The following is an 18,628-nucleotide window of genomic DNA, read 5'->3' as shown; positions in this document are numbered from 1 at the left end:
TGATCCGGCGAGTTTGGTTGCTGCATTCCTGAGACGCGATGGCACAAGCAGACGAGTAGCAGTATCATCGATCAAATGCATTGGCTTGATAATATTTGTAGTAGCATGCATCATGTCTTTAATCTAATCTTAAATGGTTTGTTCGTCAGTGACGCATGGGGCCGTCGGCCAATCCGGCGAGGACGCATGGCGCCGCCTCACCTCCATCCCGGGAAATTGTTTTAAATACTTGGGAGGATGTTCACCCGTTTCTTGCATATCATCTAAATGACTATAAAAAAATTTTAAAAAAAAATTGACATAATAGGTTAATATGTAATATACCACTTCACAAACATGCAAATTCAAATTCGACTTCTACAAGTTGTAACAAAAATAACAAATTTAACTGTGAATATACGTATACTAGTTAGAGTTTGATTTATTATTTTTGTTACAACTTGTAAAAGTCGAATTTGAACTTACATGTTTGTGAAGTGATATATTACATATTAACCTATCTTGTGATTTTTTTTGAAATTTTTCAATGATCATTTAGGTAGCATGCAAAAAACGGGTGGACGTCCACCCGAGAGATTAGAATCCATCCTCCCTCCATCCCATGTCGAGTCTCGACGCCGCCTCACCTCCAGGATGGGCAGCCCGAACGGGCTCGGCGGGAGGCGCTGGCCGCTGGTCCAGCCGGCCGTCGGACCTCCTCGCCCCGACGACGTCCTCCCCACCCCGGCCGACCGCTGCCACCGAGCCGCTGGAGCCACGTCCTCCTTACCTACCTTTCCCTCTCCTCTCTGTGTTGGCGCAGGGAAGGAGGTAGAAGAGACACCTGACAAGTGGGCCCCATCTGAGGAAGGGAGAGAAGAGGGAAAGAGAGATGACGTGGCATCCTGACATGTGGGTCCCACACTGACTCAGCCGCCACGTAGGCCAAAACCAGGGTCAAAACCACCGAAGGATCTATTGTGACCGGTTTTGATTAGTTAAAGGACGTCGGATATCTGATTTTGCGGGGGACGATTTTGTAACTCGATGACAAGTTGAGGGACCCCAGGTTAAAGCCAACCTTTTTGCCCTCCGAAGCTGGAGTTACAGGCCCACGCTACCGGGCTCGGCGACGCGATCGGTTTTATGCGTGTTTCACGTCGATCGCTTAACGGTATGACTAGTTTTATGCGTGTTTCACGTCGATCGCTTAGCGGTATGGCACTATTAGCAAGATGATAATATTATTAAAATTTTAACAGGATTTTTTTATATATTTATCAAATTTGACAGCAAACTAAAACTAAACGTAGATGTTTTTTTTGACAACTTTTTTAGAAAAATAGTATAGTTGAAAGTGGCAAACAGATCCTAACATTGGTCTCAGGAACAGAACGGGGGATTTCGCCGAAGGAGATAAATAAAAAAACAAAACACGGTAGAAGTAGGGAACTTTCGATCGGTATGAAATGAACCTCTTTCACTTCTTCTAGCCTTCTAGGAGTAAAGTCTTTTCGTTGCTCACATCAGCGCAGTGCCGGTTCATTGTTCCTCTTCTCCTTTTGCAAGATAAAAAAAAGGGAGATTTGGAGGAGAGATTATCCCTCCAATAATTTTTAAGAATAAATTATGATCGTGTTAAGAATTAAACATGAGACCTTGGGATTGAAACCACACACCTTTTTACCTCTGCACTATCAAATGCATCTCTCTCTTTTTGCAAGATCAATACTCTCACGTGCCAATTTGGGTGGCAAATAGAGTATCAAGTACTGCCCGTGATGGTCGGGCCTTGGCTCCACCGCTAGAACTGGCCTTATCTCCGCACGAAAGACTAGGGAGCCTTCAACTCGTCGGAAAAAATCTAGTCAAGTCGTAAAAAAACTAGTCAAGTCGCTAATCATCCTAGTGTCTTGAGAGATTTGGTACGAGCGTAATGTGAGAATCTTCCGGCATGTCATTTCTATGCCAGCGATGATCGTAGCTGAAATCAAGAAAGAAGCCAGGACATGAGTTACCATGAGAGTGTCCAAGCTACAAGAGATCACCGTTCTACGAGAAGTCCCTTGACAGTTTTGCGGCCTCCTAGGGCTGGCCCCTTAAACCTATCATGTACAATTTTTTTAAAACTTGCGCTCTATTAATACACAAGTGGCAAAGCTTTTGCCCTTTCTTAAAAAGAAAAAAACTCCCACGTGCCAAGTCATCAAGCAAGGTATGTCCGATGTATTGAATCAAAGTCGGTTAAGAAATGCAGCAAACAAATAAAACTCCATATAGTACTCACTCCTGCTTGTAATGTTTGACGTTGTTAACTTTATGCATATTTTACTATTTTCCTTATTAGAAAACATGTAGTTATTATTTATTTTGTTGTGATTTATTTTAATATTAAAGCTATTTTAAACATGACTTTTATATATATATATATATTATACATTTTGTAATACGACAAATAGTCAAATGTATCTTCAAAGTTAACGACATCACACAAAAATAAAAATCATGTTGTTACTGATATCGGACATCATGACTATTATACCGTTCAAATTACACTACTTTATGACACTACTTTACGATGGCTGCAACAGAACATGAACAATATAATAGTAATGGTGGAACATGAACGATATAATAATAATGGTGTCCGATAACAGTTTATCTAGAGTTTGAGCCTATATTGAGGCATTGGCCGTGTTTAGTTGTTTGGCCAAAATTTTCTTGACGTATACACACATTTGAAGTATTAAACGTAGACTAATAACAAAACAAATTATAAATTTCACATGTAAAATACAAGACGAATCTATTAAGCTTAATTAATTCATCATTAGCAAATGTTTACTCACCACATTGTTAAATCATGGCATAATTAGGTTCAAAAGATTCATCACACATTTTACATGCAAACTGCGCAATTGGTTTTTTTCGTCCACATTTAATGCTCCATATATGTTTCCAAATATTTGATGTGACAGAATTTTTAGAAGTTCGAAGGGAACTAAACACGGCCATTGTTTAGTTGGGGAAAAATTTTGGATTTGATTGTCATCGGATATACGGACATACATTTGAAGCATTAAATGTAGTCTAATAACAAAACAAATTACAAATTCCGCTAGAAAACTGCGAGACGAATTTATTAAGCCTAATTAATCCGTTATTAGCCATGTTTACTGTAGCACCACATTGTCAAGTCATGACGCAATTAGGCTTAAAAGATTTATCTTACAATTTACACGTAAACTGTGTAATCGTTTTTTTCAACATTTAATACTTCATTTATGTATCCAAACATTCGATCTGATGTGTGAAAAGTTTTTATTTTTTGAACTAAACAAGGCCTGAACTAGTACTCTCAAGCATTTGTTGTTCGTCTGGGTTTGAATCCTCTCAAGCAGGTTTTCTTCAGTATCATTAATATTTCTCGTTTTCTTCTTTCAACAAAAAGTAGAGTATACCTCATCTCTGACCGAGAGAAAAGAATCTCGATGTGAAATTCATGAAAACCAACCCACACCACTCCACGGTAAAACATAATCCCTCCGTTCCAAAATACTCAATTTCTGATTTTCCGTGTTTAATATTTGACCGTCCGTCTTATTAGAAAAAGTTATGAAAAAAACTAAAAAGATAAGTCATGCATAAAATATTATTCATGATTTATCATCTAACAATAATGAAAATACTAATCTAAAAAAACTCATATAAAAAAATTTCATATAACAGCCTTTTGCCCGATGAAAAAAAAATGTAAACAAACGTTTCATTGAATCATTGGGTTCCTGTACATTTGCTACTCCACACCCCCGTCCCCGTGACAGAAAATTTTACGCTACCCCACCTGTCAGCGCCCCATGCCCCCACCTGTCAGTGACCCATCTACTCCTTCCTGTGCCACCCACGCCTATATAACCCGCTCGCACCGCACATCACGCGCCCTGCACTGCGCTGCAGCCGCGGCTGCTACTGCTACACGCAACCAACCCCCTCACACACACAGTCACCGCAACGCAAGGAGAAAAAAGCAGCGAAGCGGAGGAAGAGAGAAAGAAAGCGACCTGCTTTTTCTTCTCTTTCTTCCAACCACTCCGGGATCGGGGAGCGAATCAAATATCATTCGTCGAGGCGAGTAAAAACCCCAATCTCGCTTTTACTCCTCCTCCTCCTCCTCTTCCTCTCCCCACCTCGGCGGCTGCGGCGGAGGCGGAGGCGAAACCCTAGGAGCTACTGAGCTAGCCGCATTTGCTCCTCGGGGTGGTGTTCTGGGCGTCGCTTCGATGTGAGTAGAGCCTGATCGGGATCGCCAGTTCGTTGCGGGTTTCGGTGTTGCGTGGTTGGGGTAGATGTTTACTTCGTTTGTAGCAGTTTGGTTTGCCGAGATTTTTGGGGGGGATCAACGTGTTCGACGACTGTGTGTGTGTGTGTGTGGTGTGGGGGTTTTGTTTGGGTTGAAGGGTTTTTGCGTTTTGGTGGGTTGGTGTGGTTAGGGTTTTAGCTGGGTGGGGGTGGGTGATCTGTGCGTTGATCGCGATGGCTGGGGGGCACTGTTTCCACACGGGGGTTTTTGTTTTGTTTCGGTTCGATCGCTTGGTTGTTACTCCCCGTGATTGTTTATGATCTGGTTGCTTCTGATTGGCTACATGCTGGTCTCGCGTTTTATTTTTTTTGGGGAACTTTTGTGGTTTCCTTTAAATCGGAACAGAAGTTTCAAAATTTCGAGTTGGTTTGGCACTTTTTTTTTTAAAAAAAATTTCGGTTCGATCTTTGAGGTTATTACGCCCCGGGATTATTTATGATTTGGTTACCGTTGATTGGCTACATGGTGGGCTCATGTTTGCCCTTTTGTTTCGAGGGGGAAATTTTGTGATTCTCCATTTAAATCGGAACCAGAGCTTGCAAAATTTCACAAGTTGTTTCGGAGTTCGATCATTCGGTTGTTACGACCTGTAAATTTTTCTGGATTGGTTGCTTTTGGTTTGGCTACGTGGGGAGTGGGGGTGCTCTTCTTTGCCCTTTTTTTTTTTTTGCATTTAGATCGGAATTTTGTTTTTCAAAATATCAAGTTGTTTGCACGTTAGAGTGGGCATATGTTAACGATGATTGGAGCCACTGTACTTCAATTCTGTGATAGAGATATGAATTGCATATACGAATGCTTCCCCAGTGTTTTTAATTTTATACCTTTGAATCTACAGGGTGCTGGAGGAAAGAGAGGCCAACGGTCTCACAATGCAGGGGCAGCATCTAAACAGCCAGACTGTGGATCTTGCCCGCAATCTTCGGGAAAACCAGCTAGGAGGAGTGATATTTGGTTGCAAGCACAATACAATTGAGGAATGCTTCGAAAAACAGCTATTTGGTTTGTCAAATCCACCTTTCACCTCTTGTTTTGAACACATCTGTCATTTCTCACATTTGTATAATTTGGTGATTGACAGCGTCATGTTTGTTTTGTATATGCATTACTATCCTTTACAATCATGGTGTAATTGTGGGGTTTGTGAAGTAAAGACTAGCTAAGCATTGAAACTTTGTTTGATTTCACATCTTAATCAGTTTCTGCATCTTGCTTGTTTTACAGGTCTGCCTTCAGTCCACTATTCATATGTGAGAAATGTGAAACCTGGACTACCTTTATTCCTATTCAATTATAGTGACAGAAAGCTTCATGGCATTTTCGAGGCTGCAAGTCCTGGGCAGATGTGTATTGATCCATATGCGTGGAGTCATGATGGTTCTTTGAGGACTTCTTTTCCTGCACAGGTATCACAAAATTATGAATGTCTAAATAACTGGCACAGTTTATTTGATCTGTAGTTAAGTTCCAGTTCATTTCTACTAATGAAAAATGGCCATTTGTGTTTTAAGGTTCGTATCTGCACGAAGACTCGTTATCCACCATTGATGGAGAGCCAATTCAGAACAGTGCTTGGTGACAACTATTATAACCACCACCACTTCTATTTTGAGCTAGACCATGCCCAAACAAAAGCTTTGATTGCTGTGTTCAAATCACTTGCTCCTGCCAATTTCACGCAAGTTCCAGCGGTTTCGAGCAAAAGGACTATTGCACCTTTACCATCAACTAAAAGGCAGGCACCTGTTATCCCTGACCAAAAGAAAGGGTCAGCCAGTCCAAAGGACATCAATCCCTTTAGTGTTCTGTCACAATCAGGTGGTGCTGTTAAAGATAACTGGGCTGATTCTGATGTGGAGAATGGCAGTATTAGCAGAAGTTCAGATGAGAAGGAATCTAGGGAGCTAGTTTCTGATTGGGAGGATTTGGATGACAATGTTCTTCACGGCCAACTTGGTCTTTGTTCAAATCCAGATGAGATCAGTCAAAACTCCTCATACAACAGTGTTGCTAAGGGAGCGGAGTTTGTGGAATGCAGTCATTTGGTTGTCAATCCTGTGAATGGAGGAATCCAAAGTTCTGATGGAGACATGCTTGTGATCTCAGATGATGTGCATTCAGGTGCTGTGGGTGTTGATGGGATAGAGAGTGGGGGTCAGAATGAACCAGATGATGTCTCGATACAGCCTGAAAGACTGTCCATCCTGCAAAAACTTAAGGAGTTGTTTGTTCTACGACAACAGGCAGTGCTATCTGATCAAAATCTTGCATATTCTAATTCAGATCAATATGCACCTGAAGAAACACAGGCCAATGTGAGCCTTTCTTGTCCAGAGCAATGTGCACCTGAAGAACCACAGGCCAATACAACCCCTTCTTGTCCAGAGCAACATGTACTTGAAGAAACACAGGCCAATGTGAGCCTTCTTTGTCCAGAGCAATATGTACCTGAAGAACCACAGGCCAATGCAAGCCTTTCCTGTCCAGAGCAACATGTACCTGAAGAACCACAGGCCAATGCAAGCCTTTCTTGTCCAGAGCAACATGTACCTGAAGAAATACAAGCCAATGCAAGCCTTCCTTGTCCAGATCAGCATGTACCTGAAGAACCACAGGATGATGCAAGTTTTTCTTGTCCAGAGCAACATGTACCTGAAGAAACACAGACCAATGCAAGCCTTCCTTGTCCAGATCAGCATGTACCTGAAGAAACACAGGATGATGCAAGCTTTTCTTGTCCAGAGCAACATGTACCTGAAGAAACACAGGCCAATGCAAGCCTTCCTTGTCCTGACCAGCATGTACCTGACAATGCAAGCCTTCCTTGTCCAGAGCAACATGTGCCTGAAGAAACACAGATCAATGCAGGTCTTTCTTGTCCAGATCAGCATCTTCCCGAAGAAACACAGTTCAATGTCAGTCTTTCCTATCCAGATCAGCATGTCCCAGAGGAAACACAGGTCACTGCAGGCATTTCTTGCCCAGATCAGCATGTTCCTGAAGAAACACAGGTCAATGCAAGCCTTCCCTCTCCAAATCAGCATGTACCAGAAGAAACAAAGGCCACCGCAGCCATTTCTTGTCCAGATCAACATGTAACACAGGCCAATGCAAGCCTTTCTCAACACGAGTTCGGTGCTAAGGTGGAAGATAATACATCTCTTGAGCAAAATCAAGGAAATGCTGAGGTATGTGTCCCATTCCTTTCTGTTCGCCTGTTCCCTAGTCTTCATTATCTGATTACACTTGATAACCCAGTGACTCACATGATGCTTGTTGTGCAGTATTCTCACATCATTTTTTTTTCACTTGTCTACAGCTGATAAAAATCGTCCTTGACTTAATCCAGAAGACTGATTCATTGGATATGAGACAGGTCTGCCATTTGTTCCTGAGCACTTGTGATGTAAAAGTTGTTCGGAGGTTTATTTCATTGTTGGATAGAAACATACAAATGAGTGGTGCTGTGGGGCTTGACAGTATGTTCTCAATAGTTACAAGGAATCACAGATGTCCAATGTGGTTTCTTTTTACCAAATTTTCTAATTGTGGCTACTATTGATATTGGTTCAAGTAGCACATAAATTTCTTTGGTGTGAACATGAAGTTTTCTTTTAAGGGCCATTTAGCTTGTCTATACAATATTTTTCTTTCTTGCAGAACACAAACTGACCTGCACACCTGTAGTTGGCCATCTTACCTTTCTTTTTACTGCCAGATGCTGGATGTATTCACGATCAAAACTGTCTAGCTACCATTCTAGATGCAAATGCTGGATACTTAGGTTTTTTACTAATCATTGTTCTGTAATTTTCCAGAACAAGTCCCATGAAGAAATACTTTCTCTGAAGGAAGTAGTTAAAGACTCGGGAACAAAAGTAAAGCAACTGGAATACCGTATAGATGAGTTACAATTCAAACTTGACTCTTCACTGTCTCTTGTCGGAGATGCATGTGATACTCTGGACAAGCCATCGATATTCCTGATAGGTGGTTATAATGGTGTGTCCTGGTTGTCATCTCTTGATGCTTTTTCACCTGAGAAAGACATACTGGTGCCTCTTGCACCATTGAGTTCTGCTCGCTCATATGCATCTGTTGCTACATTGGAGGGTTGCATATTCGTCTGTGGTGGTGGGGTTGGCGATTCATTTGGTAACACAGGTATATCATGGTATTTTGAATGTGCTCTGTCAACTTCTTTTCTATTAGCTTCAAATTGCAGTTACTTACGCATTTTCTTTGTGTAGTGGAATGCTATAATACAATGTGTAACGAGTGGATGGCGTGCCCCTGTTTGAACAATAAAAAGGGAAGTCTCGCTGCAGTAAGTCTGGATGGAAAAATATATGCTATTGGTGGAGGAGATGGAATTGTAACTTATTCAGATGTTGAGATGTTTGATCCTTTTCTTGGGAAGTGGATATGCAGCCCGTCTATGATGAACTCTGTATGTTATCAGGCTCTTTTACTTGCTTCTAACGATTGACTTGTTTCGAGTATTTTGCAACCTGCTTTGTAGTAAAACTTATACTCTACCCTAGTCAGCATCATGATTGCATTGTGATCATCTTTATGACCTTATAACGATAAGTTAGGACATGCATTTATTTTAGAACATGTAATTTAGTTTCAGCTTAATTTTGCCTCAAAAAATAATTTAGTTTCAGCATAACAGCATAGCTTTTCAGAAAAATTATGTACGACACTGCACTGCAACCTCCATTGCAGGCTGTAACATAGTTGTTGCTACATAATGGCAGGATAGCAGGAAAGGGTCATTGAGTTTTTTCTTTTTCTTTTCTAATGTTGGTGGTTATCAAAAGACTGGTCGAGTAAGATGAATTATCTTGACACTAATATATATTGTACATTCTGCTATATGTTACAGCGATTTGCTCTTGGTGCGGCAGAAATGAACAGTGTCATCTATGCTACTGGTGGATTTGATGGTTTCAGCTACTTACAGTAAGATATTTTGTCAATTTTCCTCCATGTTTTTACATGATTTAGTTTCTTAGAAGATAACAAACATGCCACATACAGATCAGCAGAAAGGTATGACCCAAGGGAGGGTTTCTGGGCCCGGCTTCCAAGTATGAATGTAAGGAGAGGATGCCACACTGTAGCTGCCCTTGGAGGAGTCCTGTGAGTAATTTCCTCGTATACATTACGTGTTATTGAACAAGGAAGAAATGATTGCTGTCTTGCTTAAATCTTGTAAAGAAACTCATGTATTGGCTCTGACTTTTCAGGTATGCCATTGGAGGGTATAATGGGGATAGAATGGTGTCTAGTGTAGAGATCTTTGACCCACGTCGCAACTCCTGGAGGGTGGGTGATCCCATGAACTTTCCAAGAGGATACGCCTCTACAGTTACCCTGGGTGACAATGTGTTTGTCATTGGCGGTCTACAGTCGAGTGAAAAGTTTATGGATTCTGTAAGTAGACCCATACCAACCATCTTTCTCCAAACTTCACAATTCCCAGCTCTCTTTTAAGGATAGTTTCTCTGCCCTTTGTTACAGGTGGAAGTTTACAATGTGAAATGTGGCTGGTCAGTTCCTGGTTTCAGCTCGGTTGGGGTGAGGTGCTTCGCGTCTGCTGCTGTCGTTTAAGCGTGTTAGAAGTACAGTGCTTGTCCCATCTCATCAGTTCTAACAATTTTGTGCCATGCAAGGAAACAAACCCTAATCGTGTTTTCCGACATTTTGAGGGTAAAAATTGCCCTTCTGCTGTGATTCCAGTTTCGTGTACAGCGAAAGTCAGCATAGTATGGAGCTCTAGGTAGTCAGTCACTTGTCCAAAGTTTAGATCCTCCTTTATATACCTGAATATTCACCTACTGTTGAGAAACACCCTGTTTTATCAGGTACCATGTAAATCTCATGGAATGCATTCCGGCTAAAAATTCTGAACTTATTAATCCGTTGCTCGCTCATCTCCGTATTTGCATTATACTTTCGTCCGATATGCCTGGATGTTATGATCCACTGATGGTTGCCTGTGTCATGTTTGGCTGTGAAATGCACCATCATGTTCAATTGTTCCATCACTCTGTTCTGATCGCAGCTAGCCTGATATGATCACATCTGACTCATGCACAATGGATGTTATATGTGATATATCTGCATATTATGGTCCACTGATGATTAGTCTGTGAAATGAAGCATCATGTTCACATCACACTATTTTGATCACAGCTAGCCTGATAACACATCTGATTCATGCATCATACAGGTTCAAACTAGTTGCTTACATAGTTTTGATCAGAATACCAAAAACCCAGATAGTTGCATTGCATGACTAATGCTGGGCTTGGGTTCTGAGCAGGGTTTCCTAAACAACCGGGCCGGGGTTACGTGCCCCGGCGGTAAGCACGGTAACCGTGAAAAACCGTACGAAACCGTGCAAAATTTATCAAAAATTCGAATTATTTTTTAAATTTATTTGAATTTAAGAAGGTTACCACAGTATTTCTATCACTGTACCCCCACGGTAACCGTGCGGTTACCACCGGTAATGTAAACCCTGGTTCTGAGAGCCAACAATTGGAATAAACACGGGACACAGATCCCATCTTTAGTCCTATCTCCTGTGGCTTATGATTTATCAATCGCTGTTAAAATTTGAATTTTGAAGTTGATCTTGAGTTTTTTTAATTCAAAACTGGCATTTAAATCGGTTAGAACAAGTATACAAAAATTTTACCTACTATAATTTGTTGTATTACTAAGCATTACGTTTATATGCATGGGTCACTATCACCTTTGAGTGTATCCGATCACGCAATACGGTAGGAAATGAAGGGCATGATTATAAGTTTCATTTATTTGATATGATGATAAATACTTCTTCCGTTAAAAAAAAACTTAACTTCCAGAGTTTGAATTTTGTCCCATAAAAAACCAACTTCTACTATCATACCTATCCTCATCACGTAAAGCTTTATCCTTTAAATATCATTTACCTACATATTACTCTTATTATTTTTTTAATAATTAGAGATATTTTAGTCATTCTTACCCTCCACTATTTCTATCTTGAGAAGCTAAGAATGTTTTTTTTTTTTGGACGGAGGGAGTACATGTAATGCGCGCCGTTAAAATGGGCCGGGGTATGCACGATCACTTAGCATTAACACTTCATTAGATTCAAAACATCAAAATGTCTGTGTCCTTTTCAAAGTACTTTGCTCGGCCATAAATACTTGCCGTTGTTCACGTAACCTCGGTCAATCTTTGGAGACATTCAGATTAGACATGTATTAAAATTCATATTGCAGATTTATCTTCAACCGTACTTCTATGATAATAATACTATAATAATCTGTTCATTACAAATATATCAAAATTGAAACAAGTGTTGAAAATTCACATCTAAAAATACCATATCAACATCCAAACACAAACTATCTATGCTTGTCTGAATGAAGTGCTTGATAAGCATGGAAAACCTTTACTCCATAAATCTAAACCGTACTCAATAAATAAACAAAACAATTCAATACTAATCAATGTGGATCGCGCATTAACCCTGCAAATGCAACTCTGCAACATGAACTTGGAAAGTGTAGGGAGGCTATTTTGCCCACACAGTCACACAGCACCAGTAATGAAGACCCAAAGTACACGCACAACCTACCCAGCCGGGCCCACGTGTCAGTGAGTGCGTGACGCGTCAGCACGTGACTCGGTGGTGCTGATGGGTGTACAATTATTAAACGCAGAATAATTATAAAACTAATTACATCAGAGCTAATTTGTGAAACAAAAGTTTTAAACCCAATTAATCTATCATTAGAACATGTTTACTCTAGCATCATATAAATTAATCATGGATTAGTTAGGATCAATAAATTTATCTCACGAATTATTCAGAGTTATAAATAAATTTTATCATTGGTTTATATTTAATACTTCTAATTATTACTTCCTTCGTTTTAGAATATAAGAAACTAGTACTACATGAGTCTCTGTCACATCCTGTACTATATTTTTATATCGTGGGACGGAGGTAGTATCAAACATCCGAGATCCGAACACCAGCACTCCTCCCTCTTCGCGAAGAAACAAAAAAATATTCAGTCAAAAGAAAAAAAAATTCCACAAAACCCCATCGCCTTGGGCCCACCTCGCATTGAAGAAATTGGACAGAGGAGAAATCGTTTTTAACCCCGTCCACTCGCCGACTCGCCTCTCCTCCTCGCTCGCCGTCGCCGTCGCGGGAGACTCCGGCGAGCGCGTTGACGTGGCCATGTCGGGGACGGGGTGCTTCCCGGTGGGGGAGATGGCGGCGGTGGCGAGGGTGTGCCGGGACGGGGCGGCGGCGGCGAGGCTCAAGACGGGCTCCCTGCTCGCCATCCTCGTGGCGAGCGCCGTCGGCATCTGCCTCCCTGTGGCGCTCACGGGGGCGTTCCGCGGGAAGGCCGGGTACGCGCGCGGCCTCCTCCTCGTCAAGTGCTACGCCGCCGGGGTCATCCTCTCCACTTCGCTCGTCCACGTCCTCCCCGACGCGCACGCCGCGCTCGCCGACTGCGCCGTCGCCACGCGCCGCCCGTGGCGGGACTTCCCCTTCGCGGGCCTCTTCTCCCTCGTCGGCGCGCTCCTCGCCCTCCTCGTCGACCTCTCCGCCTCCTCCCACCTCGAAGCCCACGGCCACCACCAGCACGCGGAGGAGGGGGAGTCGCCGCCGCCGACCCACCAACCCTACGCCCCAATCCCCACCACCAAGAAGTCCCCCGTCTTCGAGCTCTCCGGCGAGATGAGCCCCAAGAAGCGCGCGCACTCAGACGACACGGACCGGGACGACGTGGCGCTCTTCGGGGCCAAGAGCGCGGCCCGGAGCGACGAGGTCGTCGTCGCCCCCCGTGTCGGCTGCCATGGGCACGACGTGGTGGAGGTTGGGGAGGAAGGAGGAGGAGGGGAGGAGGAGGAGGCGAGGAGGAAGCAGAAGATGGTGTCCAAGGTGCTCGAGATTGGGATCGTATTCCACTCGGTCATCATCGGGGTCACCATGGGGATGTCTCAGGATGTCTGCGCCATCCGGCCGCTCGTCGTCGCGCTCTCCTTCCACCAGGTGTTCGAAGGAATGGGCCTCGGCGGCTGCATTGCGCAGGTAAGCGAAATCCATCTACCTGACTGCCTTCAATTACACCGTTCATGATCGAATTCCATGGATCAATTGTTATGACCATAGTGGTTTTGGCTTGAATCATGATCGAATTCCGTGAATCGATAGCTGTTAACCGGAGTGGTTTTCGCTTGAATCATGATCGAATTCCGTGAATCGATAGCTGTTACCGGAGTGGTTCTTTGCTTGAATTGCTTCATAGAATTAATAATTAAAGAGTGCAGCAAAGCAAACTAGCTAGGACTTGTCAAAGCAGTTTTGTGGCTTTCAGTGTGCGTTTCAGTGTTTTAGTAGTATGAATCGCTCATGCCACTGTCGCCTGTCATATTGACTTGTTTAGTTTAAAATAAACATAGGTGTTATAATATGTGATTAGCTACCAATGCTTGCACATAAGCAGTACACGTGATTGTTACTGTATAATCTGTTTGTCCCAGATTAGGCCTTACTACTGTTATTATCGTTTAAAATTCAGAGATGAAAGGTGCTATATACCAATATCACCATGCCAGGTGCTGAATGATAGAAAGTGATTTATTAACCCCCCTTTGCACCCCCTGAAGTATTTCTGTAACTTTGGAATGGTTCTTGGTGGAAACCTGCAAGGATCCCTGTTGTACACCACTAGCAACTGGAACCTAGTCACCATATGACTATAACATATACTTTAGCAGTGAAAGTATCCATGTCAGAATCTTTTACACATCTAAATCCATGATCTGTCCAATTTTGTTCATCCACGCCAATCCACATTTGTGTTATTCTTAGTTGCCTTTTTGCCCTCATATCAGTATGCACAAAAGGAAAATAGCACTAGGTTTTTAAAAGTCCTCTTTTGTTTAGTGGTGTCTTGTTGGAGGGCAACTCCAGAAAGCAGTCTGACATGTTAACCAAAAAAGTAAAGATAAGTGGCTAGAGGTATGCCCAAATGCAGTATCTACATATATGGGGGGACAGGGGGTGCATGAAAAATTGGAGAGTGCAATATCAAACTTTCAGTTTTTAACAGTGACACTGACACAATTTCTATCATTTTTCAAGTTGACAGCACATAACACATCAAATAAAGCCATCACCTTAAATTTATTATACCCCTTTATTAAACAGTCTAAACTTTATCTGTCACTAATCTTCTAAAGTAGTAATTTCTAATTTCCAGTAGCATACCTTATTACCTTACCATTCTCAAATCTCAACTAAGTTACCTGAAATATCTGGTGGTTCTTTCTACAATTTACAATTTGTAATTCACAAAAGCACCAAATAAAGATTATTTTGATCTTAATTAATTGATGAGTTAATCGATACTTTTCTATTTATCTCAGGCTGGTTTTGGGATTGCAACGGTGGGTTACATGTGCGTAATGTTCTCGGTGACAACACCATTGGGAATACTTCTTGGAATGGCAATATTCCATATGACTGGCTATGATGATAGCAGTCCAAATGCCCTAATAATAGAAGGGCTCCTTGGCTCACTTTCTGCTGGAATCCTTGTCTACATGGCACTTGTCGATCTCATTTCTCTTGATTTCTTCCACAATAAAATGATGTCATCATCTAATAAATTGAAAAAGGTCTCTTATGTCGCATTAGTGCTTGGATCTGCATCCATGTCTATATTAGCTCTCTGGGCATAGGTCATAGGTGCAACCAGAGTGAAACACGGTGTATTGATCCTTTGTAGGAAGAAATGGATGTTTTGGGAGTCAGTACTTCCCTCATGTAAATTAAACTTCCACATAATGGGAAACTTAAAAATTCTTGAATGCCTTTTGATACTGTGAGCCATTTTCGTCTCCTGATTACCATGGACAATCAAAACGTACAGTGATTTATCTTTCAGTTTGTGTATACTGAATAATGTAATAGGTTCGACTTTTGTCTATGCTACATATCCTGTTGTCACATTTGGAATGATCACTCGTGTAAAGCACCAGAAGTTTGCAAACCATGCAAAATTTAATTAAGAACGCGTCAGCGCGTGTACTCATTTCTATATCTTTCTTAATGATATGGGCATCTCTACTGTATTTCCTTTGAGATTTCATGCTCTTTGTTTTTAAAAGAGGGTCCACTTTTTTATTGCTGGGAGTTAATTCAAAATATCTCTTGGAGATAAAAATCTATTTACACATTAAAATCAAATTAGGAATTTTAAAAACATAATTTTAGAGATAGATTGTTAGGCATATGTTGGGCATAGCTGTGTTTGAGATAGCTCAAGATAAAGATTAAGTGCGGTCACGTAAAAAGAGGAAGTCATTTGCACATGATTACTTTTTAAATTATTTTAAACTTTTAAATAAGATTTATTTGATATTTTAAAGCTAAAATTGTTGTACGAAATACACCAATTAGTATTTAAAAAATATAATAACAAAAACCAATTTAAAAAATATAATAACAAAAACCAAGATAAAACCTGTATCTTGATCAGATCAGATCAGAAAAAAAAAAGAACGGAAAATGAATACGGATCGCTCCCAAAAAAATGAACTGCGTATATAACACGTATAGTGTTCACTTGTATGTTCGGAAAAAAAAAATCTGTCATGCCTGAGTCTCCTGAAAAAATCATTTTAATTTTTATTCTGAGACGCTATTTCACCGAAAATTTTTTTCTTAAAAGTTTATTTTCATGGTTAGGTATTTCTAATTGTTTCATGTTTTGTCAATCTAAATCTTAAAAATATGAGTAAATTGCATCGTCGGTACACGAACTTGTTAGGTGGATGCAATCGAGTGTACAAACTTGTAAAATGCTCGTTTTGGTGCACAAACTTGTGTGGTGCGTGTGGGGGAAGTAAAAAGGACACTACATGACTAATCTTATTGATTTAGAGGCTGATTAGGATACTATATAAACATATATATGAGAAGGTTGCCATTAGACATACACCTATTCAATAAAATATAGAATATGATTTAGTGATATTAGAAAAAGATTAAAAAATCAAGCACTGATATAAGGGTTAGAAACGTATGAAATTCATCATTTCAATGATGAAGGATAAATTAGAGACTAAATTTATAAATATTGCATATCTTATGCATACTCACTACACGCATGCACGTCACATCCTAATCAACGTTAACTTCATAAAATTAATATTGCCAAGTTATTTTGGTCCTTGTTCGCACGAACTAGACAAGTTCGTGTACTAAAACGAACATTTTACAAGTTTATATACTAAAATGCACCCACCTAATAAGTTTGTGTACCACCAATGTAATTTACTCTAAAAATATCAAGCAAATAACAATTGTACATTTTATCTATATAATAATAATAATAATAATAATAATAATAATAATAATAATTACTTATTAGTATATGTCACGTTAGATCAGTTTTGCTTGGAGAGATCAGTTTGGCGTAGGTTCGCTGGGACTAGGTAAGTTGTTATATTGAAATAAGCAGTTTACAAGTTGGTGTATCTATTTATACCCACTACGCAGGTTTATGTACTGTGAAGGCAATTTGTTCTATCTAAGATTTAGAATCCCCTTCTCTTTTTTTTTTCTCTCACAAATGGAGATTCTCTCGCTGCTGATTTCCGCATGACAAAGGCTTATATGCGGGAAGAGATTGCGTGTGAGGCGGGAACGAGCGAAGGGATATCGGTTTTTGTATGTACTAGTGAAACCCGCGCATCGCTGCGGGAATTTAGTATGATAACAATAAAAAAAATAATGTGTAAGATAGCTACATAATATAAGATTAAGTAAATTAATGTGGTTTATGATAATTTAAATTTAAATAGTATGTAGAATGGTGATTCAAACGTAAAAAGTAAGGTGGTATGATTTTATAGAAGAAGAAAAGTAGGCAGATAGTTTAGACTGTAGATTAATCATCTAAAGGCTAGAAACAATTGATGTGATATGACTTATTTAGAGGAAAAAAGGAGAGATAATTTGGACCATAGATTAATCATTTAAGCACTAACTAAGTGAGGATGAACTATATAAGTATATAAAATATCATAAAACATAATAAGGATATACATTGAAACATTATGTGAATTATGTTGGATGATAATTTAACATGTTTGTATTTGAAAAGCTCTTAAATTATAAAAACTATAAAGATATAACATGTTTGCATGACGTTTAAATGTGATGATTGTTAGTGGATGATGATGTGGCATCTTGTTAATTAGTGGATGATGATGTGGCATCTTGTTAGTGGATGATGATGTGGCATCTTTGCAGGTTAAGCTTAAGGAGTTAGTGGAGAATAACTTTATACTAAGATAGGATTCGTTGTTAGGGGTAAAACGTGGGCCAAAAAAAAAAAAATCCAGAAGACCGAAAACCTCACCGAACCGAACCTAAGAGGCGGTTTTTTTGGCCATCGGTTGATTGTCTGGTTTTTATTTTCCTGTAGTTCGGTGTTCGGCTTTTACTTCGGTTTCCATCTCACGTGAACCGACGAGACAGAAGAAACCGATGAGTGTTCAGCCAATCCAAAAGGAATAAGTTCACTCTATGACCCTCAAAATTGATCGAAATCTAATCCATGACTCTAAACTGTAAAACCGGATATCTCGACCCCCAAACTCCTAAAACCAGTGCAATTTGACTCCCTGAATGGTTTTGGGAGGCGGTTTTGCTGACGTGGCGCCACGTGGCGCCTACATGGCAATATTGACCGAGTCTTTGACCCACGTGGCGTTGACGTGGCACTTACATGGCATTAGAATTAAAAAATATGTGTGGGACCCGTTTGTCATTCACACATAAAAAAATTGTGGGGCCCACATGTCATCATCCTCCCTCTCTCCCTTCTCTCTCTCCCCTTCTTCCCCTTTGGCCGGCGGCGGCAGTGGGAGCTAGCTGGAGCGGCGGCGGGCGCGGTGGAAGGCCAGAGCAGCGGCGACGGCGGCGGCGGCGGGAGCTCAAAGGCCGGAGCGGCGGCAGCGACGGTGGCGGGTGGGCTGCTCGGCCCTGCTCCATCTCGGAGGGCTGGAACTTGTGGCCGCCGCCACCGTCCTGCTCATCCCGCAGCGGCCCCAAGTGGCCGCCTCCCTCTTCCACGCCGGCACGGCTGCGCCGCCGGCTTCGATTGTGTGGACCGCCGCCTTCGACCTCCGCCTCCGTCTTCAGCCATCGACGACGCCAAGGGCAACCCCCGCCGGTCGACTTCCTCC

General features: G+C 41.2%; 2 protein-coding genes across 2 annotated transcripts; both read left to right on the top strand.

Annotated features, from left to right (window-relative positions):
* The first annotated feature begins 4,113 nt into the window (after positions 1-4,113).
* LOC127774357 (uncharacterized) lies at positions 4,114-10,262 on the top strand. Its single transcript, XM_052300583.1, has 11 exons — positions 4,114-4,261; positions 5,178-5,341; positions 5,564-5,745; positions 5,851-7,527; positions 7,659-7,715; positions 8,158-8,503; positions 8,590-8,789; positions 9,231-9,307; positions 9,386-9,487; positions 9,595-9,781; positions 9,869-10,262. Coding segments are annotated over exons 1-11 (3,084 nt in total). The 5' UTR covers positions 4,114-4,259; the 3' UTR covers positions 9,959-10,262.
* Positions 10,263-12,484: 2,222 nt separating this feature from the next.
* LOC127772563 (zinc transporter 6) lies at positions 12,485-15,249 on the top strand. Its single transcript, XM_052298499.1, has 2 exons — positions 12,485-13,457; positions 14,798-15,249. Exons 1-2 carry the CDS (start codon positions 12,597-12,599, stop codon positions 15,110-15,112), a joined length of 1,176 nt encoding a protein of 391 aa, XP_052154459.1. The 5' UTR covers positions 12,485-12,596; the 3' UTR covers positions 15,113-15,249.
* The last annotated feature ends 3,379 nt before the right edge of the window (positions 15,250-18,628 follow it).

The sequence above is a fragment of the Oryza glaberrima genome, chromosome 5, assembly GCF_000147395.1.
Source record: "Oryza glaberrima chromosome 5, OglaRS2, whole genome shotgun sequence".
Classification (NCBI taxonomy): Eukaryota; Viridiplantae; Streptophyta; class Magnoliopsida; order Poales; family Poaceae; genus Oryza; species Oryza glaberrima.
The sequence above is the reverse complement of the archived record's forward strand: the minus strand, read 5'-3'. Positions and strand labels throughout refer to the sequence as shown.

Coding starts and splice junctions, on each gene's coding strand:
- LOC127772563 (XM_052298499.1), top strand. CDS start 12,597: ATGTCGGGGACGGGGTGCTTCCCGGTGGGGGAGATGGCGGCGGTGGCG. Junction 13,458..14,797: donor TCGGCGGCTGCATTGCGCAG/GTAAGCGAAATC, acceptor TATTTATCTCAG/GCTGGTTTTGGGATTGCAAC.
- LOC127774357 (XM_052300583.1), top strand. Junction 5,342..5,563: donor CTTCGAAAAACAGCTATTTG/GTTTGTCAAATC, acceptor CTTGTTTTACAG/GTCTGCCTTCAGTCCACTAT. Junction 5,746..5,850: donor GGACTTCTTTTCCTGCACAG/GTATCACAAAAT, acceptor TTGTGTTTTAAG/GTTCGTATCTGCACGAAGAC.